A 27516-nucleotide genomic window follows, 5' to 3' on the forward strand; every position below is an offset into this window, starting at 1 on the left:
ACGGACATTAGTCTCTTTTGATAATTATAGATGACCAGTTATATCGGATCTATACTGTAAGTGGAATCCAAGACTTTAATTGTCGTGTCTAAATTAATGTCACGATCAATACTGTAAGTCACTGGTAAACGTGCTGTGTCTTGAGATATTAATAGAATATCTTGTTTGTGTGCCACTTTCATTGATTTCTTTTCTTGCTTGTGTAAATTGTAGATAAAAAGCTTAAATATCACAAGAATTTGCTCGTTCAGAACGTAAATGTTTTAGTTTCAAAGATAAAAAGGGGTGACATATTCCTTTTTTCTTCTCACTGATAGGTTGCTAGACAGTGATCGTTGGAGTAGTCAAACACAGAAGGCTCATGGGGATTGGCTGCTGCTGCCACCGCTGGTCGTCTGAAGGATCCTTGAGGGACCGTCCTGCTGGATCAGCCTGAACACACACGTCCAAAACACACGTCCAAGGCTTTGGCAGGATAACGATTCCCCTGATTGCCACTCTGTAAATCACATCTGCACACACACACACACATATATACACACGCCTGCTGTGCTGCACTGGCACCTGGACCGACCTGTCAGCGATGACGTCACACAGCCACCAAGGTAAGATCTTTGTCATTAGTGTTATACTTCCCGTGTCCTTGCCTGTCAGCATGAATTGTGTGGTTCACTCACATTTTTTTTATTATATTCAAGCCTGTAAGATAAAGTTACACCATCACAGTTTGACTAAGCAACTTTTTTTTGGAGAATTTTAAGCCTCGAGTGACGATAGAAAGCAAGGTGAGACCCATGCATCCAGCTGATAACACCCCCCCCCCTCCTTTTTTTTCCCTTACTAAGTTGATGCATCTGAAGCCTCTGAGTCACTTAGATTCTCTTTATTACTGCAGATGTTCATTTGCCTTTTTGGAAATTAAAGGAAAATAAGCTATGTTCTACATTTTTGTTATTTTTACATCATCAACAAATCCCATGAAAACTCCCAAACCAGTATTGCATTAGTTTGCTTCTCAGTACTTTCCAACTTTCCTACCCTGTCTGTGGCCTCAAGCTCATTCGTTCCTACTGAAGACGTAAATCTCTTAAAATGAGTCACAAATGTATAGTTATATTAAAAAAAGGCTTGTCACCTCCTAAAACAACTGGGCACTGTAGTTTTTAGCAAATGTTATTCAAACAGTAGTGAAGGCATTTTGTGCCTTTATTGGGCACCATACAGTACAGGACACATAGAGAAGAAGAAGGGAATAAAATACAACAAACATCAATGAGTGGATTTAAACTTGGGATGTGGCGGTTTCAGTGTGTGAGTCATCAGGTCATCAGATGTTAAATATCAGGCTTTGGATACTTGTTTGTAAGAAGAAGAAGTTTTTATTTAGATTTTTGGGGACAGGACAAGCACCTTTTCACCTCTCATCTTTATTATCAACCCTGAACGTGCACTGAAGAAACGCAGATCTGTCACTTCAAGAAATTTTTCAACTGTCGTGTGTAGTGATGAGAACGGGTTACGGTTAACGGGCTCGATTCAAAAATGAACGAGCTCTGGAGGGTGAGAGGGAAAAAAGTCCATAACACGAGCTCATTAACAGAGAGTCTACGAGAGTCTACTTTCCACTTTGACACCTAATCAAGCTCAGTTTAGATGCTTTGGCTCGTGTTTTAGTGAGCTGATAAATAATTTGGTAAGCAGCTGGCAGATGAAAAGGTGAGCTTCCCGCCCTGGTCGGTGTGGTACCTGACAGTGTCGACCGTGTTTACTTTGTACACCTGGGAGTGTGTGCACTATAAATACCACAGCTGAGGTAACAACCAGACCCCGAGGGATATGAAGGACTTGAAGCCTCAGTCGGCGTCCTCTGCACTCAAACAACTCCATCAACGACACGTGAACGCACCACAAAGGGTTAAGGAGGTATATCACACTCCGTTAAATGAGCCTGAGTTGCTCGTGTCTCGTTCAGTGATGACATTTTGTCCACAGAGACTCACCCACTCTTTCTCCATCCCCAAGTAGAGCCGAGCACATTACATCGTTAGATCAACCTCGGATTAGTGCGGCTCAACAGTTATCATTAGATAGCCTATTCTAATTCCTCCACACTTTCACTCGTCTCCTCTTCAACCACGGGCCGATCAAATTAATGCCCCTCTAATCCAGAGAGATCATTTTGACAGTGATATGAGTTAACATATGAAAAGTGACAGGTAAAATGATCAGAGGTGTGTCCATCACCTTTAAATCAACAACAATATAGAGGAAAAAAGGATGGTTACTAATCTGTGCTACTGTATTTGAGTTTTTCTTATCAACCACTGTTCTTATTTGAACAATGTTACAATCAGACGGTGATACTGTAGATGATAAAAGCCAATGTCAATCAGTTGTTTGGTCTTTAAAATGTCACTAAATGGTTAATATGTCAAGCTCTTGTTTTGTCTAGACTCTAGATCAACAGACCACAACCCAAAACAGATATTCAGTTTGCTATCACTGACTCACTGTCAAGACTAAAGAAACCAGAAAACATTTATATTTGAGAAGCTGGAGTTTGAACATTTCGATATTTGTGACTAAGAATGACTAAAGCGATGAATCAGTTATCAAAATAATTGTTGATTAGTTTAAAAGTTAGAACTAAACCAGTCCCACAGACAGCTTGCCTTTAAAAATAGAAATATATCTAAATTCAAGGCTGCTAATTTGTTTGTGAGCTTTTATATGATACATTTGTGTAACTATTTTGTTTGCAAAGAGGCCAAAAATGGTCCTTGATGCAGTTAAAGATATTGATTTATATCTTAAAGACTTACAGATGTCTTAAAGAGGATGTATCATGCACATTACCAGGTCTGCATTTTTATTTTGGGGCTCTCCTGGAATATTTCTAAAGGATTTCCAGTCAAAAATGTTATTGTCTTATAATAATGTCTTATTTATCTTATAGCACCTCTTAATGCAGCCCCTCAGTTCAGCCTGTGTCTGAAACAGGCTCTTTTAGCTCCTGTCTCTTTAAGAACCCCCTTTCTGATGAGCCCGCTCTGTTAAGCGATGGAGGCTATGTAAACAAACTATAGATGTTGGATTTCATTTTTTTTTCATTCTTTACTTAGAACATCAACATCTCACATACATCAATGCCATGGTCATGCCCAAATATGTCCCATATGCAGGTAGACAACGCAAACCCCCTTAGCAACAAATGCATGCATGAACAATCTGATGTCAGTTTGAGGCGTAAGTAGAGGTTAAATTTCAATGCAGGCTGAAGCCCTGGCTTTTGATTTGCAATGAGCATTATTACCATATAATCGCAATGTTGTTTGGTTGGAGACCTTTGTTGCATATGTTTCACATTACCTGTCTGATTACCTGTCTGCAAAAATGCCTGATGCCACAATATATACATATGTATATAAACTAAGTGAACTCTAAGTGATCCGACAGTTTAATTGTCTTTTAAATTGTCTTAAATGATATCTCCATCATCATTTCATCACAATAGGATTCAGTTGGAAAAAGACAAACAGTAGTGTTGAATCACTGCCCAGCTGTGAACACAGCCAAGGCAGGAAACTTCACTCTTCTCTGGCGACGGCCTGCAGCAGCTGATAGAGCAGATAAACTAACCAGCTCTTGTCAAAATATTACAAGATTTAGTAGTTTTTAATTTCTCGCTCTGCCCTCCGCTACCTCTCATCTCCACAACGCCTTCCCACCAGAGGGCCAAAGAGGGCTACCCAGAACCTGCCAATCACCTGTGTTAACTCACCTCACACCAAAACTAAAATAGCTGTGATCTTTTGTGCGTCCGGGAGGGACGATTCATACTTGCAGCTGCCGTTTCTCACTGCCTCGTTTGCCTCTGAAAAGCCTTCAGAGGATGTCGGTTCCTCGGAGCGCTGCCCGACGTGGGCGTCAATTTGAGGTGTTGCTTTTCATATTTGAATGACAGCTCGGAGACACACTTGTTGGATGTTGGTGCATGCAGGGAGACAGACAGAAACATTTAAAGACATGAAATGTGAAAAACACTCTGACCCGGTGGCGCCTGTCAGAGTAAGGTGTACGCTCTGTTTGAAAGATTTTAATAATTTAGAAATGGATACAGGGAAAATTTTATCCTTGGGCTTTAGGTTGCGTTGGGGTTGTCTGCCACTGCCACTGTTAAGCTGAATTTGTTTTATATTTAGTGTTAATTAAACAGCATTGGCTTTGTTCTCGGGGTGAACAATGAGACTCTCACATCCACGGCTTTGTTGTACTCTTGTGTTTGCAGTGTGATCCGAAGCTGCCAACTTTTTCTGAGCTATAATTTCCAATCAGCTAGCAGCCCTCTAAGTAAAGCCGTGTGTGTGTGTGTGTGTGTGTGTGTGTGTGTGTGTGTGTGTGTGTGTTTGCATGCATGTTCACCCTCATGTGGTTATGTTTGCGAGCGTGCCTGCTTGTGTGCCATTTTTTGTAATCTGTAAATGAGCTTACTAGCGCGCACGTTTTTTGATCCAGGACTTACTCATTTTCTTTATTACAGCAGCAGCGGGATTTTTAGATTAAATATAATTTACCATAAATCTCTTCCTAGAAAAGTGAAATGTAAATCGCTTTGTTAGGTTTATGTTTCCTGGAACAAAAGGGGGTCAGACTGATAAGGCCGTCACATCAGTCTTTTTTGCGGGCATATCAGTAAACAGGCTGGAGTGTTTGCACAGGAGTGATTACTCTGTGTGCCGAGAGCTTTAGCACATTAGCCGGCGACATTTGTTTTACACTCGTGCTTAGCAATGAGCTAACATGTTGACTGTGCTTTATTGAACAGGGCGGTTTCTGCAAATGTTACACTCAGGAAGGCAACTGTTAGAACACACACACACACACACACACACACACACACACACACACACACACACACACACACACACACACACACACACACTGTCAGAGAAACTTTTTTTCCAGAAAGCTCAAATCATGACAGGTTACATGCTGAATCATGATTTCTTTATGTTTCCGTGACAACAGCCCTGTTAAACCTGTTAAACGTTTGTTTTTTGCCAAAGCATGAATGACTAACTTACACTAAGATAACTTTAAACCAGTTAATTAATGATTATCTTCGTTTGGTAACTGATTTAAAACCCATTTAAAAGTTTGTTTAGCTGTACATTCTCCTTTACTCATCATAGCGAGGGCTAGCTGCTTTCCAGTGATTCTCTGGGGTCCCTCTGTGGTTGTGGTCACTTGCCAAGGACCCCTATCAGCTCTTGGTGACAGTCTGGGATGCCCCCTGTCCAGATAAAGAGGGGGACTACACGAAACCACAAGTTTGTGTGTTTAAACCACATTCACTTAAATGTGGATGTGAGGAAAAACACCCCTTCCAATGAGGGGCAAATGTATTTTACAAATGGTAATAGAGAGAAGAAGTAGATATTTCACTTTCATGCCACAGATATAACAACTATGAAAAAAATGACAACAAAGGATTTGTAATCTGCACTTTGTAACTTATACTGTTTATGGCTATGCATACAACCAGTCCAAGAAATCCTGTGTGATACAGCAGAAGAAAGTTAAATCTAATATCTCATATTTACAGTGGAAAAAGTGACAGTATGATGACAGATGACCGTACGTAAATTTATTTTCATCTTTCTTGGAAAAATTGGTCCACATTCATCACTAGTGTCAGTGTTTTTGCAGAAACCTGCCTCACTTCAGATGCTTCATTGTGAAACTGATGTTGGCAAAATGAGCTATAATTGAAAAAGACAAAGAGATGAGTTTTAAAAAAGGCCTCCTCAGGTACTCCACTGTCTTATTAAAGAGAGATGGTGATGCCACTAGCTGGCAACGATTCTTTTTTGCCTTAGTCAGAAGTGCATGGGCTTTCCAGGAAAGTCTGCAGTGTTTACCAATGGAGCAAGAACTGGGTCTGCATATGACTCATCCACACACACACACACACACACACACACACACACACTGAGGCCAGCAAGTGTTAAGTAAGTGCCAAGGTACAGTATGTGATTATTTGTGAATGAGAGGGTTGAACTTATTTGCGATTAAAAAAATAACACATTCCACAAACTCTATTAAAAGCATTCCTATAGCATATAACCCGTGTTCAGATCAGATTCCTACTGCTTTATTTTGCAGGGTATGTGTGGGCGTGAGCACCTTCTGCGGCTCTGAACCTGTGAACTTGACACAGTGCTCCTTTCCTCGAAGGCTCAGTGGTATCTAGGTTACAAGTACAACAGTTTCTAGGTATATATGCAACCTTCAAATACAATACAAACAGGAAGGACTGTGAAATACAATCAAATAAACACTAATTAATACAGGTGAGGGAGTTGAATTATTTGGGCTGTTATTCAAGATTAGTCTCCTCAGGCAACTCTACTACGCTGCTTTTCATATAATATACAGACTGTTGTTTTGCACAAACTTGTTATGTTTGTGCATTGGTGAAGGCTTTGTTTATATAGACATAGATTAACATGGAATTGTAAGAGTGTGTTTATATTACCTACCAGTTTCCCTCATGATTTATTATTTGCCTACAGTCTCTTTACTCTGTCGGTTTTAAAAACTCATGCAGTGTCAAATGCACTTGACACAATTCCCTAAATGAAGATATACTGTATGAGGTGACAGTACAGTTTCTATTGCCACCCACCTGACTTACTTCCTGGTAGTGAATTTTCATTTCTGATATGAAAACACTCAGTCAGTCAAATATGGAAACTACTGTACAAAGGCAGAGAGTAATATCCACAGAAAGTTTGGAGATGACAAACATTTTTTGAAAGATTTGGTGCTGCTGTTAGGCAAACAATAAACACCAATTAAAACAGAAAAATAAAGGAACAATTTCACCAAAAAACAACTACATCAAGCTGTTTAGTTGCTCACTCATGTAGGCCTGAAACATTTAGTAAATTATTTGATTAGTCGATCAGGTATAGGACTTGCTGCTTATCTCTGTTTTATAGCACCGTAAACTAAATATTTGTGGGTTCTGCTGTTGGTTGGAAAAAACGAGACATTTGAGGATGTCTTCTTGGGCTCTGGAACTGTGATGATGCGCTCAACCCCTCCAAAAACACCTCATCGTGGCTTTCAACAGGATGGACGCCCCAGTACATTAGAAAAGCTCTGTTTTTAATTGGTATTAGGACAGAGACAGCAGAGAGAGAACATGAGCTAATGAAAGGAACGGGACGCATCTTTTGTCCGTGTGTCTTTTGTCTCATCCCACTCGAGAAACGGGATACAGTTTGTTCTGCCAGCGAGCTGTCAGCGGCAATTACGGTTTACACTGCCGCCTCGGAACCCCATCCTTATGCCTTTTTGCATTTGGTCGCCAGGCTGAATGCCTAGCGACCGAAGCTTTACAGTTGTATTATCTCCTAGCAACCATGTGCGGCACTATCATGGACGTCCATTAAAACTTGGCTTTGATGAATATTTTTCACCATTTTCTGTCATTTTATAGAGTAAACAACTAATCAGATTAATCAACAATGAAAGTAATAATTTGTTTCCCAAAATTATTATTTTCGCTCTGTCTTTTGTCCCTGTGTCTTTTGTCCCGTCCCAGCTGAGAAACGGGATACAGTATGTTCTGCCAATGAACTGTCAGCGGCAATTACGGTTCACACTGCCGCCTCTGAGCCTCATCCTTGTGCCTTTTTGACAAGGTGCTCTACAATGTTTGACAGGAATTGTGAATGCCTGGCCTCGGCATCAAGGAAACGCTACTGTTATGTGAGCAGATCAAAGTGTGATCCATTCCTAGACTTGAAACATAAAAAAAAAAAAATCATAAAAGTCAGAATGATGCACCTGTTACTCTCTATGCATAGTAGATGCAGAGCAACTCACACATTGTGGGTGTTTGTACTTGTGAAGCATTCGGCCTCGCGATCAAAGCTTTACAGTTGCATCACAAATCTCCTAGCAACCATTCGCCAACCATCATGGACGTTAAGACTTGACTGTGATGGAAATTTTTCTGTCATTTTATAGACCAAGCAACAAATCAAATTCATCAATAATGAAAATAATAATTTGTTGCAGCCCTAATCTCCTGCTTACTCTAACTATTTACTGCACAGACATGAGTGCGGTGTTGATCATCTCATCTATTTCCCACCAAATATTATAATGTCAAACTATTTCGATAAGTAATGTACAGTTTTTTTCTGAATCTGGTCTGAAAACTGGAACTTTTTTTTGCTAGATAGTCCTGGTGTGTGTTATTGTTCACTTTTACTTTGTTGTCTGTTGGGAGTTGTGGCGGGGATGACGAGGGACTGCTGCTGACTTCAACAGTACTACAGATGACATAGTGTAGGGTGTAACACAACACTCACACATATACCCTGGTGTAGGGTTTTCCTTCTCTTGCGTAGGAAAAATCACACAAGAGTCACCGAAGAGCTTACCACACTGTGCAGGCATGTGTGTACACTCACAAATAAACAATCTCATATCGCTTATGTCACCTTTAAGAAATGGTACTCAGGTGGGTCGTAGGTGTTAAGCGCCCACACCTCCTAAAGGATCATGACTGATCATGACTAAAAATCATGGGGGCTGTGTCTGACCCTCTCAGGTAATTGTTGTCGTGACCAAAAAGTAATCTTGTAGGTTTATTAGGGCAGGCTCAATATCACTGTGCTGCTGGCAGTCTTCTTTCTCTTATCACAAATGCTAGAGCCTGAAAAATGATTGACATCTTAAACTACCATTCATTTGTACATATGAGTAACTGTTTACCCCTCATGATTGCAGATTTTCATTTTTTGACAGCCAGCAGCTTTCTCCCATTTTTGCCTCATGTGAACCATCTTTAGTCTCAACCCTGTCTTTGATAAACACCACAGTACAGTATGCACACAGATCTCCAGATGGCTATAAGTCTATATTATGGATTTGCTTTTTATTACACCTGCCAGATACTATTAAGGAGGCAGCAGCGGCTTAGAGATTTAAGGAACGGTCTTGGGACTGGCTTGAATCTCTGACTAGCTTGTAAATGGAAAAAAATGAAGCACTTTTGTTTCACCCAGTAAAGGAAAGTGAGGAAACCGGTCAAGTAGAGCTGCTCAGTGGTCCAACAAGGCCATGGTTGACCTACAGTAGACATGACAGGTGTGTAACTATTGGAGTGTGAAGTGAGAATCTCAAAGATTTAACCTAAAATAAAAGTGAACTCTCCTCTGCAGTGATTGTCTATAGAGAGATTTGCTAAAAAAAGGCCAAAGTATAAAGGCGGTTTAATTTACATTTCTCTCTACCTATTTTCCATTTAACAGCCATTCAGTGACCCCTTTTTTATCCACTCCTCCAAATGTATGCGATCACACATCACACTGCATAAATCCAGGGGTGAAGGGGTTAAAAGCTTTCACTGCAATAAAGAGGGCCCGGCTTATCCCTGAGTCTATTTTTAGAAGCACACACACAAGATATGCGCACGTGTGTGCATGGCGAACAAACAATCATTATTTTTGGTCTCCCGCGTTGATTCTTCTCTTCACAACTGAGCGGTGCGTTGCCGTGTGTCGTGCTGCTAAAAAAAGGAGCATGGGACAAGTGCATGCATGACACAACCACTGCCTCTTTGTACAGCGGTCATTGTGATCTGAGCATTATCCTCATCAAGGGTAATTTCAAGCCTTATTGTCACGTTTGTCTGCCGTCCACTTGTGCTGACATGTTGTTTCTATCCTACAAAGCCAAATTACGAAATTGTGGCAGATTGCAAAATGCACTTCGGCGGCGTGTTCCCACAATGCCGCACCCTCCCTCCTTTGCTGGAACCAGTGAACAGAGATGAGTTTCCTGCCAGCCAGACAGTTTGTCAGTTCTGTCCTCCCATGTGCCACCAACTTGGCTGAACATGACTACCAGTCCATCCCAGAACAAACCCAGGGGGGGTCCCTCGTGCAACGGCTGACCCCCTACATGCACAATCTCAGCTTTGTCCTCGTGCACCCACTTGGTCCCGCCGCACCCTCCCCCTCCAAAAACAAACACATCATCATGGCCTTTATGCAGGGTGGACGCCCTGGAACATTAGAAAAGCTGTGTTTTTAATTGGTATTAGGATAGAGACAGCAGAGAGAGAGCATGAGCTAATGAAAGAAAAGGGATGCATCTTTTGTCCGTGTGTTTTTTGTCTCGTGCCAGCTGAGAAACGGGATACAGTGTGTTCTCCCGAGGAGCTGTCAGCGGCAATTACAGCTTACACTGTCACCTTGGAGTCCCATCCTTTAGACATGATGCTCCACATTGCCTGACATTGAACATGGATGTCTGGCCTAGACATCACGGAAATGCTACGGTTATATCTGCAGATTACAGTGTGATCCATTCCCGGTCTTGAAACACAAAAATATATAAAAGATATTAATAAAACTCACAATGATGCACCTGTTACTCTCTTTAAGTAGATGCAGAGCAACTGTCATCTCACACATTGTGGGTGTTTGTTGTTGTGAAGCATTCGGCCTAACGACCAAAGCTTTACAGTTGCATCACAAATCTCATAGCAACCATGTGCGACACCATCATTATGGACGTCCGTTCAGACTTGACTGTGTGCAAATAGTGACAAAATCAGTCTGGATGAAGATGAAGTTCAATAATTCATGCGTCTATTGATTTTCTGTACTGCTTCAGTGGGTCACAGCAGGGGGGCTGAAGCCTAGTCAGGGAAAGACAATGGGCAGCTTGACCTGGATGGTTGGAAACACAATTCTGATGCTCTGATGCCCAAAAGCTTTAGGGCATCTGATGTGGCTGCCAAAGGGTGCATTAAAACAACCTTTTGTAGTGATGAATCTTGAAATCCTGTCAAAAGTGAACCAAAAGAAAAAACTAAACCAAATCAGAAATGTAATGGTTGAAGTTGTATTTCATTTGAGCTGTTTGGTTTCCCATGAATAATATAGTGATCAGGAACAAAAGGTATCAGTATAACAGCATAACAGCAGAGATGGTTTGTAAAAGTGAAATCAAGCATCTCTTCTCTTTGGTTTGACTGAAATGTCTGAATCAAGTGGCAGCTCATACTCATGAAATTACTACTTTCTCAATAGTAGCTCTGAATGCACACTCCTTAAATTATAAATGAGTTAACAAATCTCATACAAACCCTTATCCAATGATCATATTAAATTCATAAATCTGAACTGCAGATTTAGTGCAGGCATTGCTACCGTGCTCATCTTTCTATATCCAACAATTTGAGCACATTCGTTACTCTTTGTGACATTGTGGATCCGTTTTTAGTTGCAGCATCTCAGCAGTTTATTGGTCTCTTCATTGGTCTGCTGACCTCATGACTGTAATGTGTTTTGGACGTGCAACAGACACCCGCAATATAATAACCAATTCATAACTAATTTGTGATTTTATATCAAATGACAGCATTCACTGAGGAGCACAAAGAAGTGCTTAGACACACCACACCAAATTGCATTACCGCCGTATTTTTCCGACTCTACCAGCATGAAATGAGGGTCAGATGGTTGTTTCCGACCGTTCACGGGACGCAAACTGGTGGCGGGCTCACACAAGGGTCACCTATTCTCTTTTTATCAGTCGCCATGACGTCAGCCGGTGCCCTCGGGAAGCAAATTTGCGACCCAGAGGAAAAGGCTCTTCAAGGAGAGGCGTGTTTGATTAATCGTATTGTTCCTGTCTGGTTCACCTTGCTCGCTGGAGTCACCCTGGACGAAGCAGCCAGAACGGAAGTGCAGTGAATGTAATGAGGCTGGAGCATCCTTCCTCTCTTTCTCTTTCTCTCTCTGTCACTGTCTCGCTTTGTAAACGCCACAGTGGCACACACAGACGTCTCATTTCTCCTATGCAACAAAGGCCTCTGTCAACATGCAAGTATGCTGTCCGTGCCAAGACCGGGTCGAGCTTGCCCGTGCCCCCGCGCTGTCACAAATCTACGCCAAAGCCTCCTCACCATTTGGTTATCTCATTACTCCTGCATCCCTCACCATTTACTGCACCGATCATAACATGCATGTTTTCGACGAGCCGGAGCTGCATTAGCTTGAGTTGACTGACTCTCCGCCTCGGGCCTAGCTGAGGCTATTTATAGCTCCACGTCTCCCGATGCCTGCCCAGTGGGACCAAGAAGAGAGGAGGATGGAGAGAAAGAGAGAGCAGGAGCTGGAGGGAGGAGGGGGCTGCTGGGTAACTAGGCTACATTCAAGACTGATAGACCCTGTTGCCAAGGTATAGGGAACTTCTCCTCTTCATTACGTCGCTCTCCCTTGCGTCCTGGTCTCCCGCTCTGACTCGTCGGGGATGTGTGTGTCGTGTTTGTACACACCTGCGCTTCCTCCACGTGCATCTCAGGTATCAGCGGTGCGGTTTTGGACTGAAAGCTTATACACTTTGTCAAACTAACCGCGGACAAAGACATCTGTCCCCCTAATTCCCTGCACTTAAGATGTAAAGCTGCCACCAGCAATTTTGTGCAAAACCCGGTGTAGAATTACTCCGAGCCACAGGTGTCATCACACACTGATGCACCTCATTTCCATTGCAAAACGAAGCGGCGTGCGTGCCATTTGAATGGGCTCGTCAAGCGATATCAACTATCCTTGATGGGGATGTGTTTTGTTGTTGGAGAGGCATGGACGTGTGAGCCGCCGCCGCCACCTGTTTGTTGTTTTTCGCACCTTTTACATAAAGTCTGACACTGTGTATGCACGAGAGCAAAAGTTATTTGAATGGCACCTGTGTTGAGGTCATTTGTTTTTAATGACAATACATCACGCAACAATATGTGGCAGCCAGCGGTTAGAGGATTTAGGGAAATAAACCCAGTGTATGTATGTGTGTGTGTGTGTGTGTGTGAGTGTGTGAGAGTATAGGTGTGTGCATGCGCATGTTGAGATTCGTTTTGAGCAGGACCAAATGTGATCCCATCCACACCCAAGTCCTCGCAGGAATTGGTGCATCAGAGGTGCAGCCATTCATGCAAGGTGGCGTGAGACGAACACGCATGCACACACACACGCATACACACACAATCAGTGTGCAATGCATCCTTGAGCTTCACGGCTAATTTAGTATATGTGTGTCTGTGTGTACGTCTGGTCCAGAGAGAATTTCAGAAATAGATCATGCACAGTGAGACGCTCGCCTGTTTTCCTCTCCTTTATTCCTCCAAAGGGATTTTACATGGGTTTCATCTCCTATCCAAAGGAATAATTGCATGTTTGGGCGCCTCAGATGTTTTTTAAGCCTTGTACTGTGAATATATATGGATCAGGTGCTCATGAATACAGCTAAAAATATATACACATGCACACACATACACATACACACATATATGTGTCTGTGTAATATAGTGTGTGTGGGTCAGCTTTTTGTGCACTTGCGCTGCATCTCAATTCCATCCTCTCCTCCCTTTTTGCGCTGTTTCGTTGTTTTTCCTCCATCTTTCCATCGCCTCATCCTCCTCGCCTCCCTCTCCTCTCTCCCCTCCTTACCTCTGTCTTCCCCCTCTCCCCCGATGCGTCCTCTTCCTCCTTCTTCTCCTCCTCCTCCTCCCCCTCCTCCTCCTTCTCCTCCTCCGCCCCTCTCTGTCGCTCTGCTTTTTATAGCCATGTCTTCCCAGGGCTCGGCAGCTACAAAAGCCTTTTCATGTTGCCACTATAATTACAGCCTACACACTTGCACACACACACGCACGCACACACACCCATGGACAAGTATACACACACGCAGGAGAGGAGCGCAGTGTGTCTTTGTGTCTGCATGTGTGTGCGTTATGTGTGCGTGCTCCGCATGTGCTGTTATACACAAAAGGGTGAGCTATTTTTACCTCTCTCCCTCCCCTCTCCTCCTCTCCACCACCACCACCTCCCCCTCCTCCCCATCTCTCTCTCTCTCTCTCTCTCTCTGCCGCTGCTGCCAGCCACATTTGCTATGCTGAGCACAGGCAGTATCAGTCGAGCTCCAACATCCCTCCTCTCGCACACTGAACTCACACACGAGCCGATGAAGGCTGCTCCCTCAGTATCGCTCACATTTCAGGCTGATTTCAGGGCACCATATTCACGGCTCGCTTTTCCAGGGCTCATGGATCATTCAGTTGCTCAGGTGGCGGTAGTGGCGCCGCAGCATGTGCTCGCCACTGTGCTGATGACCTGAAGCCCGCTTGCTCGCTTGGACTCTTAACTGCCTGATTAGCAGGTTTGTTGCTGGAAGCTCGTCTCAATGTTGCGGACCATATTTGAAGCGGAGTGTTCTCTCTCTCCCACAGAGGGGATCCTGGGGAAGGAGCAGCCGCTGGAGGTTCTGAAGACATCGGCGCTCAACCACATCCCAACAGGTTGGACACTGTGTGTTTGTTTGTGTATATGTGTGTGCATCAGCATCCTTAAACCAAAATCTGTGTGTGTGTATGTGTGGGAAGGTGTGGGAGTGTGTGTGTCCTATGTAATTTCACTATTAACCACATCCTGTGTGACTTTGCATGCTTGTGTGTTTCACTCCAATTATAATTTCACCTGCGAAAGCTCAGCGTGTGTTTTCAAGAGTCCCCGCGTCAAAAATAATGACCATCAACTCACAGTTGTCTCAACAGCTGACAGGTTTCTGGAAGTCTAGAGAAGAGTCCGCGCCAACTCCTGCATGTAGCGTTCATGCAGTTATCTCACAGTGCCATTTTGTTGAATGGAAATCGAGCGGTCCGAATGTAGGCGCGCTGTTTTTTTACGTGAAACTGCTCTGAGATTTCTCCAGAGGAAAGTCACAAGCAAAATGTGCATCTTGGTGATGCATTTGCTGCAAGTTCCTGACACAGTTTAAGAGCCAAAAAAACAAATCAGGTGTTGTGTTACTTCTTATGTATTAGTAGGAGCAAATACATTGGACAAAAGAGCCCATCTGCTGCAAGTATTTTGTCTGTTTTGTGCTGGAGCACAGCCAAAACACTACCAAATCTTTTACTGTATTTACAATAGCTTGCTTGAAAAATGGAGACACACATCATAGCAGTGAGGAAGAGGAGGAGCTGAGAGTACAGAAATGAAAGGGCCACAGAAGGAGATGAGGTAATCTGAACGAGAAACGAGTGTGAGGTAATATATGCATAATGTATTATCTAATTCTGTAATGAGCACACTTAAACTCACCACAGAGCACTACTTGGATTTTCCCTCTTCAAGTATAATGGTGAAAGTGCAATTCATACTTTACTCCCCATGCTGCTCCTAAGCTTTCTGTTTTCTATGGTTTCACAGATCAGTAGTGAGCAGGTAGGTGAAGCAAGGTGTGAGGGCTCAGCCAGCCTGTTGCATTCAGAAGAATAAATAAACAACCATTAACTTTCATCTTTATCTTGTCCCAAACCTCGCTGAGGCTTCACATGTTCTCTCATGTTGTTGGCGGGGGGTTATTTTTCAACGTGCCTCTGGCTAGGCTGATAAAATATTGAAATTCACTGGAGTGACTTCATCAGATATTCTCGAAATCTGTTGTCTTGGATACAGAACGTGTGGCCTCCACGATGATAGTGTGTGTGTGTGTGTGTGTGTGTGTGTGTGTGTGACCTGGACCTCGCAGAAGCACCTGTCCAAGGGCATTTATTCTGCACTTTGTAGCATCCGCCCTCCCCCCTCCAGCTTGTAGTACTTGATTCCAGTAAAAGCAAAATGAAATTGCTGTGTGCCTATAAGTTGTCAGAGGTTCATGTAGTCAGATCCAGATGGAATGCAAAGCAGTGGTCGCCGCACCTGCAGGGCGAGCTCCATGAATCAAAGCAAACACCTGAGTCTGGCTTCACACAAAGTAGCAACAGTTGTTGCTTAGTGACTCCTTTTTTTGATACCTTAACCTTCAGGTTTCATCAGGATTCATGGAACTGATCATTTGACTTAACGGCAAGATTTTTACAAGCGATGAAACGTTTAGTCTATTATTTGATTGACAGAAAATGAACTTTAATCTATAAGTAAATCAATTCATTCATTAACCAAAAATGCAAAACAGTGACAGCTTCTGAAATGCCAAATTTTTTCTCGCTGTTCTATCACCTTAAATTGAGTATTTTGGAACTACTACAATTTGAAGATGTGAGCATTTTTCACTATTTTCTTTTAAAAGATAATTATTGTCTTTATGTATTTATTGTGCATTTATCTTTAGAGAGGTCAATAGTCCAAACACCAAGACAAACAACTCAATGCTGTTCACATAATATTTCAGCTGTGTGAAAAACAAGCCATCATTCCCTCTCTAACAGGGTACAATCAGTACAGTCATAGATTGTTCACTATCTTATGTGCCCCTCTGTGTCAACTCAGGACTTATGTCCCGGGCCAAAGGCTGAGATGGACTTCTGCACGTACTGTCCCTCAATTCTGGCACGTCTTCACCCTTCTACGTCTTGTGTTGTGTCTCTGCCTCGCTTTCACCCATCTCCTTCCTCTTCAGCTGCTGCGCTGCAGACCGTTTAATGATGTCATTGAGTCCGCAACAAGTCATGGCTTGCTTTTGGCAGAACAACTCGCTGCACCTCAACACGTCCCTCTGTCACACCCTCCCCTGTTTCTTTTCTCCTACTATGTTTGTCTTGCCTTGTTCTTTTTTTTAAGAGGTCACGGTGCCATTTCAGAGCGAGATTACAATCGGGCTCTTATCTTCTCCCAAGACTTGCGTGGAGGGAAAACTCTTAATTCAGAGCAGCTGAGAGTCAGCGGGAGAAAGTAACGTAGGCTGATGTTCACCCAACCCACCCTTGGAGACCAATCAGTAAGCCGACCGCAGCTATTTTCCACCATCAACAGATGTGCTACTTGTTGCCTCTCATCTCGCCCTGCTGCTAAATTCACTGTGAGACCCTGCGCAGAATATCGTCTCCTCTTTGTCATCTCTTTGCATGGTTAAAGAAAAAGAAAAGATCTCGGCCACATTTTACTGAGGCCGCTCTAAACAGCTCTGCTTGGCTCAGTATGACATCTATTAAGCCTAACGAGTGTGGAGCTCAGGCAGTCAGACCGTGGGATATACACTCGGCGAACCGAGTCTCAAATCAGAGACGCCAGCCCTCTGCATTGTCTGGTATAAATAGATCTGCAATTGGAGCCAGAAGAGTTGTGGAGTGCGCCCGAGGGGTTGTAAACAGATTGTGATTTGTTGCGGGGAGATGGAGGGGAGAAAGGTGGGAGGGAGCTACTGAGTGTGCGGGGGAAGGAAGCAGAGCAAGAAGAAGAAGAAGAAGAAGAAGAAGAATGAGGAGGAGGAGGAGGGGGAGGATGGAAGGTAGTGAAGAGAGGAACCTGCTAGTTCTCAGATGGAGAATTGCTCCCAAAGAGTTGTTTAAATCATGAATTATACGTGACTGTCGCGGAGATTCCCTCTCATGCTTAAAAAATGTTCCACATCAAACTTCAGGAAACTTTCAAATGCTCAAAGGAAAGATGAGGATAGGAGCAGAAATGTGAGGTCTCTCCTCTGTTTCTCTTTTCCCTCTCTGAAGTCTGAGCTGAATCCGGCTTCAGAAACTTTATTTAGAGACGGTGCCTTCAGTCTGACAAGCTGGAACTGAATTGAAGTCCTTACTCTTGTCAGACGTGCGTTGATCCAGGTAACGTTTTACAGTTGTGTAAGAGCTCCGCCGGTCTCCCCCGAGACGACACGTTTTGGTCTCTCGTCTTTGTTTTGGTTTTCGGCAAGTGCCCCCATACTGTCTTCTATCTGGCGCACATCAGTAAACCGAGGTACATGTTTGACGTCACTGCTTGTATACAAAGATGTGCTGATATCAGAGTTTATCTTTGTAAAGTGGCAGCCAAGTTTGTCTGATAGGCTTCCCATGGCCCATAAATGCCTTTTTATAAGCTGCCCTACATTGTGCACGTGCGATTCAGGTTGTTAATGTCGGTTTCTCCGTAGTCATTCATGCAAAATGGTGTTTTTTATTAACTCTGCTACAGCTCTTTTGCCTTTTATTGAGCTCGACCTTATAGTGCTGCAGCTAATGATTATTTTCATCACTGATTAATCTGCTGAGCATTTCCTTAATAAATCAACGACTAGTTTGGTCCAAAAATACCCAAAAAATAGTTTACCAGAACTCAAAGTAACATGCATATTGCTTGGATGTTAAACAAACTGTCCAAAGCACAGTAAATGTATTTATATAGCACCTCTCTAGTGCTTTACTCTATATGCCAGCATTCACACATTCATACACTGATGGTAGAGGCTGCCATGCAAGGTGCCAGCCTGCTCATTAGGACATTTCACACACATATTATCACACAGCCGCCAAGAGCAAGTCAGTGTTTAGTGTCTTGTCTAAGGACAGGCTGGAGGAGCTGGGGATTGAACCCCTGATCTTCTGATTAGGGGACGAGTCTGAGACACAGCTGCCCTAAAACTCAAAAATATTCAGTTCACAAGAAATAAAGACGAGGAAAATCTGGATATTTCTTTAATTTGTGAAGCTGGAATGATCTGAATGTTGATATTTTTGCTTGATATAAGACGTTCAGATTAATGAATCCTTTAATGAATGAACTGATTCATCATATATATCCAAAATGCACCCATGAACCTGAAAACGGGTTGTGCAGACTTTGTGTCACCATTAAGTTACAACACAGTGAAGTTTATCTTGAAATAAATGCTGCAAAAGATTTACACAATGACAACAAAAGCTTGTGAATTACAAGCAGCAAAGTGTCAAATTAAGATCCGTGCGATGTTATGACAGCAAAACAACAGCAGCGAAATCTGGAAAGGTGGTCAATCAAGTTCAATCGGGTTAAAAACGCACTAATAACAAACTTATCTGATACCAATCCCTAATTTTATTATGATCCTCCATTATTTAAATATCTCGGGAGCCTCCCTGCGGGGAAAGTCCTTACTCGGCTTCACATGAAACCATTTTGTGGTTTGATTTGTTTGGGAAATGCAGGCAAATTCCAGGCCAGGAATTTGAGCACACAGTATTAAACCGCACGAGAGAGAGGGAGAGAGGGAGAGAAAGCTTATTATAAGCAAAGAGGGAAGGGACATGCAGCCGACTGGGGCGCCTGCAAGTGAGTGGGAGAAAGAGGCAGAGATATTTGATGCACTACAACCGGCGTGCAGGGTTTTCCTTGGCCTTGGAAGCAAGGAAAGCAGGTCGAGCGAGGAAAGAAGCAGAGAGGGTAAGGAGAGAGAGACAGAGTGAGTGCTCTCTGTGTGTGTGTGTGTGTGTGTGTATGTGTGTGTGTGTGAGAGAGAGTGTGTATGTGAGTGTGTGAGAGTGTGTGTGTGTGTGACGTTGGTTCCTGGAAAAGCAGAGGGCTGCAGAATAAACAGCCTGCATGCCTGAGACTGCCCTGTGATGTCACCACTGGGCAAACGAGGGACGAGGGGAGGAGAGAGAAAGGAGTAGAGCAAGAGAGAGAGAGAGAGGAGAGAAACGCCCATCAGGTTAAAACAGCAAGAGGGGATGAACGCTGAGCAAAAAGTGACGGAGGTGGAGAGCAAGAGGAGAAGTCAGATGAACAGGAAAGGGAGCTGACTGTCATTCGCAGTAATAGACTGAAGGAGGAAGGGAGGAGGAGAAGGTGCAGCAGTAAGGTGAAGAGGACGAGGAGAGGAAGCTGCTGTAAAAGAGGAGGAGGAGGAGAGCACTGATGGGTATGTTTAACGACACCACCGTTTCCCACTTTCCCACCCCTCTCTCTCTCTTTCTCTCTCTCTCTCTCTCTCTCTCTCTCTCTCTCTCTCTCTCTCTCTTTCTCTCTCTCTCGCTTCCTCTCTCTCTCTTTCTGCATCTCCCTCTATTGTGTGGTGAGCAATTAGCACTGCCGGGGACACCGATGCCATATGAGGGTGTGTTTGCGTGTTTGGCGTGCGTCACCATCAATAAGTGTGTGCGAGGGCTGTTTGTGTGTTGTGTCAGGGACTCAATAACCGTAGAAGGAACATTTTGTACAGGCAGACTGTGTGTGTCTGTGTGAGTGTGTGAGTTATGGATTTGCATTAGCCAAGATTGGAGCCGCAACGCTTTGACAAGTTCGGTTTTCAGTCTTAATCACATCCTTCCTCTCGCGTCTTTCTTCCCAGAAATCGCAGAATAATTGTCTCTGGCTGCTGAGACCAGAATGAGGTGTTCTTCTCCCCATATGTCACCGGTGTCACAGCGCATATTTACCTTTGACGTCAGCTTGAAACTGACCCTGAAGTCTTAATATGGAGTCTTTGCTCCTTTCAGCCGTGAGTGAAGACTCCTGAATAGTTTGGCGGATCTAAAACTGCAAAGTGACTCATGCATGCAGGTGAAATCATCCCGTGACTGCAAAGCTACACACACTTTTTTCGAGTCTCAAAAAAAAAAACTGAGAAGTAAGCAAGAATTTAAAAACCAAAGATGTCACCAGAGACAAAAAAGTTTTGTGTTTTTAAAAATATTTCCAGAATCAATATCATCTTTTGTGTCCTGATGCAAATTGCAAACTTTCTGCGCAGAATGATTCACGGCTGTAGGAGTGCAGTCTCTACTAACAAGCTCTCTCTCTCTCTCTCTCTCTCTCTCTCTCTCTCTCTCTCTCTCTCTCTCTCTCTCTCTCTGTCTCTCTCTCTCTCCCTCTCTCCTTCCCTTCCCCTGTCATTAACTGCCAAACCGTAACCGTCGTCGCCTCTGAAACGAGCGAGGGCCAGAGAAAGACCGAAGCTGAGGGCGTCACTGCATTTAATTAAATATCGGCACCTCGTTAGTCAGATTCACAAATGGCAAAAAAAAAGAAGCTTGCAGCTCCTGAATGAGGTGTCAGAGGACATGTGAACGAACACATCTTCAGTTTGGACGACTAAGCCCGTGCTGACTCACATGTTGTTGTTGTCATCCCTCATATGATAGCAGTCCTCAAGGACCCGCTGCATGTTGTTGTTCTGCTCTCTGTTTGCATTGGATGACGATAGCCAGGGGTGATCGGTGCGTTTCACCTGCCGCACGACAATACTGAATGAGGAAGTGCACTTTTCAAACGTACCATATGGCTTTAATGGCAATAAAACAGCTTATCTTACACCTGTAGTGACAGTGATGTTCAATAGAAGAAAAAAAAGGGTCTTTCTGAGATCGTGATAAGCCTGCAATCCATTTAAGATATTTTTCTGTGAATGTCTTTATGGCTTTATTTTTCAAACGTGGCACGTCTCAGTGAACGATCGATCAGATCTGAGGAGAGAGTGTGTCTGTGTTGGAGCCTGACAGATGCAGGATACTTCTCGTTTCCTGAATCTCATGTCAAAAATTGAAATGAGAAGGTGAGAGTAATCCTCTGTTTTTGTCAGACATCCCTCAAATCACTTTGTCATAGTAGGTCTGAGTGGCTATTTGATAAGTATGTGTATTTATGATCATTGCTGCCTTATTTAAAATGTTTTTTCATACTTAAGCTCTTCCAAGGATTGATGGTCATTTTCTCTCTGGATTTTAGACACATGCAAACTGATTTTTTTTTTTTTTTAGTGGATAATGCTCACAGTGTATTTTCTCATGTAAGTGGCTCTGCACCCCGCTATTAAGTGTGCCACTGATGGCGTGTTTGCCTCTTTATTAACACAAAGTTCCAGGCAAGTATCTCTGGCTCACGCCGCGCTCTCTGTAAACATGTAGGTAAATAATCAGCCAATCGACTCCTATTTATTCAGATTTAATGGGGAGGAAGCCGCGTGATTGGAAGGCTTCCTGTGCAGTGATTTGTGGGTGGCTGGCCCGGCTCGAGGTCTGCACCTCGCAGGGTCAATGCAATCTTTGTCAGAGGTCGTCGGATTTGGTGTGCAACTGCAGCATCAGTTACGGACTGTGTGTGTGCTGCAGGTTTTTTTGGGTATAAAGAAGATAAAAAGGGAATGTCAAACATTGATATACTTTTTTTTTTAATGGACTTTTATAAGAAGATTCTGTTATGATTGACCTGCTTTCAGAAAGTCAAAGGTCTATGTTTTACCAGAAATGAAAGATTTAAACTTTTTGTTTGGGATCAGCGCTCCAAATGAAAATCCAAACTTCTCTGTTGCATTCATACGTCATAAAAAGTGTTTTATTATCAAAGGCAAAGTCAATTGATCAGTTTTAACCCTAATTAATGTTTTTAAATAATGTACACACCACATTGTTTCTAACCATATGCATGAATGTATTTTCCTGACAAAAACTGCAGCACAAGCTGGTGAAAATGAGACAATTTAAAGCTTTGAAAAACCTTGGAAACCCTTTTGATGCTGATATTGATGCTGAATATCCCCGCAGCATGACGCCAACAGGCATCTATTTTGTGTTCCCTGAGCAGGTAGATGCATTAAATAACATTTCAAAGAGCTTTGATTAAATCCAACTGATCTGCACAACTTATGCAAATTAACTACACACCTTGTAGGATTGGTGTGATACATAGGAAGATATATTCATACAGTAAGTTCTCGTACTGTAGATTATGACTACAACATCTGACTCTAATAGAAAACACTTAATTCATCAGGTATCTTTTGTCAATGAAAAACACTGATATCAACTAAGTGACTCAATGACTGTAAGTTAATTAAAGTGAGTGAGAATCTGTTGGAGGATTCTTCCCTTCAGGTAAAATGTTCCTCGGATATTAAAACATGATGTCATGATGTTCAGTGTGGCAACAGTCTGTCCTTGAGTATCAAAAAGGCTCTCTTGAGATGACACATACTTTGTTCCGGTTTCGTCTTTGTGATGCCTTTCATGTACGTGGGAACAAATCATTAAAAAGGACACATGCACCTCCTCTAAAGTTCAGTCCAGTTCTGTTCTGACTTGCCTCTTTTCCTTTCCGTCCCCGCAGTGGACATCAACTCGGCGCTTCCCCTGCGTCTCCCTCCAGCCGCCATCCCCATGGACCTGCGCGTGGACCATCACCAGCACCAACAGCAGCAGCAGCAGGTGTCTTCGCTCTCCCCGCCCGGTCAGCAGTCCACCGGCTCCCTGGGAGGAAGCGGACAGGTTTCACCATGCTCCTCTGTGCGGGAACAGCAGCTGCAGCAGGAGTTGCTCACCCTGAAGCAGAAGCAGCAGATCCAGAGGCAGATCCTCATCGCTGAGTTCCAGCGGCAGCACGAGCAGCTCTCCCGTCAGCACGAGGCCCAGCTCCAGGAACACATCAAGGTATATCACTCACATTTCTCAAGGATTCATGAACGGAGTGAGATGTTTTTGTAAGTCAGTTTCAAAATACTGCAAACCGCAAAGAAAACGAATTCAAATATTGTTCCAAATCAGAGTTTCATACTATCACAAAATGGATAAATCACTCACAACATTTACTAGAGAAATCCTAATAAAATAGTCAAATAGTAATTTTTGCCTCTTTTTCCAGGCTTTTGAGACAAAGTTATTACATTTAACACATTTGATTATCTGTGCTGTTTCAGGACAGGTATAGTATGTACAGAAAGGAAGAAAATGAGACTGACTTTCCTATTTTGTTAAAGCACACACATCTCACAATCTGTTGATCTCAAAAATACTTTGAAACTGCTAAACCTCAATTCCCTGATGAAGAATACATACACGGTCTAAGGCCAAACATTTGTTTAATCTAGATAAATGTCCTTAATTTGATTTCATTTTTCTTCAATCTTGAACAAAAATGTACTTTTCAGACTCAGATTACAACAGAAATGATGCCCGTAGACACACAGTCTCCTCAAAGATTAATTAAACTCAGCATATTTGAGCGTAGTTTAATTTCAAGGAAAAATAGCATCATCAGTCATGAAAGCTTCAGTCCAACAGAGCAAACTCCTCCATCAGTCCAACATCAAACCAGAAGAGTCGAGGTCCAAACCTATTTAAAACTTTGCTAAACAAAGCAGAGAGAGAGAGAGCTCCTAATATCGTCTGCCACAGGATTCTTCATTAACAGGGTAGAAAACAGCTCTCTCTCTCTCTCTCTCTTTCTCTCTTTCTCTCACTCTCTCATCCTTAAATCACTTTGCTCAGCGTGCAGGGAACAAGAAGGCACTTGGGCTTCATTTGCTTCAACTTCAGAGATGGATAACAGCAATATAAGGATGCCTTCAGACGCCTTACATAACCGAACCTTCGCCGCTGTAGCCCTACTTACAAAGATCAAATATACATTGTGTAAGTTGAGAAGAAGCAGAAAAATTGAAGTGTGGCTTGAATATGAGAAGCAGATCTTTCAAGGGACGGCGGTTGTTGTATTTTCTTTTCTTTTTTTTTTTTAAAAGTCAGAATCGCTCTACATCTCAAACAGTAGATCCAGCTGGGAACTCATACGGAGCCCGCACTCGGTTCGTAGTGACCTGGAAATACAAAGTGAATCTAGATCAGCACGCCCACACTCTGAAGCTTTAATACACTGAAGCTCCTGAGAGCAGCCCAGCGCTCCTGTGGGGCTGAAATATCACATCAAAATATTCTGCTGTTTGTTTTTTTTTTTAGAGTAATAGGAAATGTAACAGCTGAACTATTTCTTTTCCTTCTTTTTTTTTTTTAAGGATAAAAAGTCTAAAAATGGATGGTGGGGGAAGGAGATTAGATTGAAATGTGCAGGATTACATTCATTTTTATTCTCTCATTAGCAAGCTGATTCGTACCAGAGCTCTTTCTTTTCATCCTTCGTTTCTTTACTCTCCATTCGTCTTATTTTCTCTCTCTGTCTGTGTTATTTCCTCTCTTCCTTTTCTTACTTTCCATCGCTTTTTCCTTCATCCTCACTTTTCTGGCCCCTTTTTCTTCTTTTCTCTTCTCCCTGTTCTCCCTTTTTTCCCTTATCTGTCTCATTTACCTTTATGCATGTTTCCCTTCGTTTCTCTCTCCTCTTTACTATCATCCTTCCTTTTTTCTTCTATTCCTTCTTTCTTCCTTTCTTCCTCTCACCTTCCCTTTTGTCTCCATCTCTCCTCTTTTTCTTCCCTTCTTACTTCTTTCCCCTCCTCCCCTCCTCTTGTCTATTTTTCCTGTCTTTTTTCTGTCTTCCTGTCTTTTCTTCTTCTCTATTTCCATCTCCCTTCCTTTCTTGCTTCTTGTCTCTCCTCCATATCCACATTCTTTTCCCTGCTTCCTATCATTTCTTCTTGTCTTCCATCTTTCTTATCCTCCCTTTTTTATTTGCATCGATGGGAATAACGGCGTTATAAATAAACGGTGTTACTTTTTTCAGTAACGAGTAATCAAATGAATTACTGTTTCCCCCGTTACAACATTATTACCGTTACTGCCAAAAAATGCGGCGTTACTTCTTCAGACCTCACTCTCTCTCTCTCTCTGTCTCCCTGCCAAAGAGTGGCTGCACTTAGGGACATAACCAAAGACAGAGTAGGACGCAAAAGAGACACAATCTCCTGGAATCTGGATCGAGCGAGCAAGACTGCACTGTAGAGAGTAACTGCATGTGTGTGTGTGTGTGTGTTTATGTGACTATCAATGCAGCGCGTATGAGAGCAAAGCATCCTGATAGCTCTGTGTTGCTGCTTATTAGACCCCCCCCCCCCCCATTTGGCTCCATTGGGTAGCAAAGTAATTTGACACATTTGAATATTTTTTTAAAAAGTAACATAATAGTTGCTTTTCCTGCTAATTAATTACTTTGACATTGATGTAACTCAGTTAATAACTCAGTTACTTTTTGGGAGAAGTAATGAGTAACTATAATGAATTACTTTTTCAAAGTAACATGCCCAACACTGTTTATTTGTTTCCTCTCTTCCTAACTCATCTATTTTTTGTCCTTCCTCCCCATCCTGTTGTCTCACTTCTCTCCTCTCTTACTTCCTTGCTGTCTTCTTCTCTTTGTCCTTTTTCCTGTCTTCCTCCCTGTTTTCTCTCTTTCCTCTTGCCCTTCTGCCCTTCCTTCCCTTTCCTCTCTTTCTGTCAGTTTTTTTTAATGATTCACCAATATCTTAGACTTTTTAGGTTTGTTATAACATCAGCAAAGATTCTGTAATGACAAAAGTCAAATCTGCATAGTGATCTGCAGCCACTTCCAGCTGCTTCATTATGGATACATTTCACATTGTATTTAGACTTAAGCATCTTACTGTTCCTGCTCCTCTTGTGAGACCATTGAGTCTCATTTGTCAGGTCGTTTAGTGATGTTGAGGGATGAGTGATGCTGTCTGAAGGGCCGTCTGGCCTGTGGTAGGGCTGCAGGACCACTCAGGTGGAAGCCAGTGACGCACAGCCCGGCCAGGGAGGCCCGTCCTCAATCAGCCCCATTCACAGCCCCATGTGTACACACACACAGGCATTAAAACATACACATCCTCTCAAATGTCAGCAAACACACACTCACATGCATGCCCAGTTTGCTTCCACATTACGGGCAGAACTCTCATAAATCGAGAGGTATCCTGAAGCTCTTAAGAGTCAAAAGGGAAAATGAAAAAGTCTCAATATCTTACATCTCTGGTCGATCGAGCCACAAGGGTTTTGTGTTTGTGTGTGTGTGTGTGTGGGTGGGAGGGTAACTTTGAGCTTTCCCACCCACTCAATCCCCTATCCCCAACCTTGATCGAAAGGCAAAAAAAAAAGAAGGTTGGAAGCCCGCCAGCCGGAGCGCCGATATGCTCATCAGGGCTTCGGCTTTTCTCACGAGCCCCGCCTTCACCTTCCTCTCACCTTCAGCTACTAATATATTCACACTCTCGTCTCAAACATTTGATTTACCCCTCACGGCAAACACAAGTGAGCATCTATTTATGGAGAGTTAAAAAACGCCATTGCAAGTTGATTACATGAAGTTACAGTTAACTGATCAAATACTGTGATGATGAGAGGGAGTCAATTCATTTGACACGTCAGAAATCATTACATAGCTGACTGATGCTGCTTGCCTTTTTTATTTTATATTATAGACACATTAAAAAGTCATTCGGGCTCTTGATGCTCTTATCCACAGTCACTCACAGTGAGTTCTGGGTCTCATTCAAGGACACTTTAATGGGAAGAGGAGGTGTCTGCGGGCACGTTTTGGCTCTTATTTCTGACCTTTTGGTGACAGGACAAAAAACACAAGAAAGGTTAGACTTGTACTTTGCTTGGTGATCAATAAGTCATAACAAAAAAAAAAACAAGGTTCACTGCTTTGCAAAAATTAAAAAGGCTTTAACAAACACCTACACGTTTCAGCTCCCCCTGGCCCTGAAGAAGACTGTGAGTAGAAACATGTAGGCACTAAGCCCATTTATTACATGCTTTTTAACTCTTTCAAAGCAGTGTGCCTCTGTATTCTTTGGTTATGACTTATTGATCACAAAGCAAAGTACAAGTCTAACCTTCTTCGATTTTTTTTGGTCTCACGATAAGTCCCCGGGTCCAAAGACCACCTTCTTTTTGAACCTACATATATGAAGTAGTACTCCTCAGCCCATCTACTGGCGTTTGCTCTTTCTACAGCCAGGTATGTAGAATAAAAGCATGAAGGCCATTTAAAGCATTCAGCTGACACTCTTCTTTCTCTT

General features: G+C 42.8%; 1 protein-coding gene across 3 annotated transcripts in view; it reads left to right on the forward strand.

Annotated features, from left to right (window-relative positions):
- The first annotated feature begins 521 nt into the window (after positions 1–521).
- LOC128354507 (histone deacetylase 4-like) overlaps positions 522–27516 on the forward strand; it is a 53540-nt gene continuing 26545 nt past the window's right edge. Inside the window, exons 1-3 of one of the 3 annotated variants that reach the window (XM_053314731.1) lie at positions 522–605; positions 14315–14383; positions 22875–23194. In XM_053314731.1, the coding sequence (XP_053170706.1) occupies positions 584–605; positions 14315–14383; positions 22875–23194 (411 nt within the window). In that variant the 5' untranslated portion in view covers positions 522–583. Of the gene's footprint in view, positions 606–14268; positions 14384–19555; positions 19693–22874; positions 23195–27516 lie in introns of those variants that run through there. The other 2 variants (XM_053314730.1, XM_053314732.1) reach the window with 2 other exon arrangements.

The sequence above is a fragment of the Scomber japonicus genome, chromosome 24 (genome assembly GCF_027409825.1).
Source record: "Scomber japonicus isolate fScoJap1 chromosome 24, fScoJap1.pri, whole genome shotgun sequence".
In the NCBI taxonomy this organism is placed as follows: Eukaryota; Metazoa; Chordata; class Actinopteri; order Scombriformes; family Scombridae; genus Scomber; species Scomber japonicus.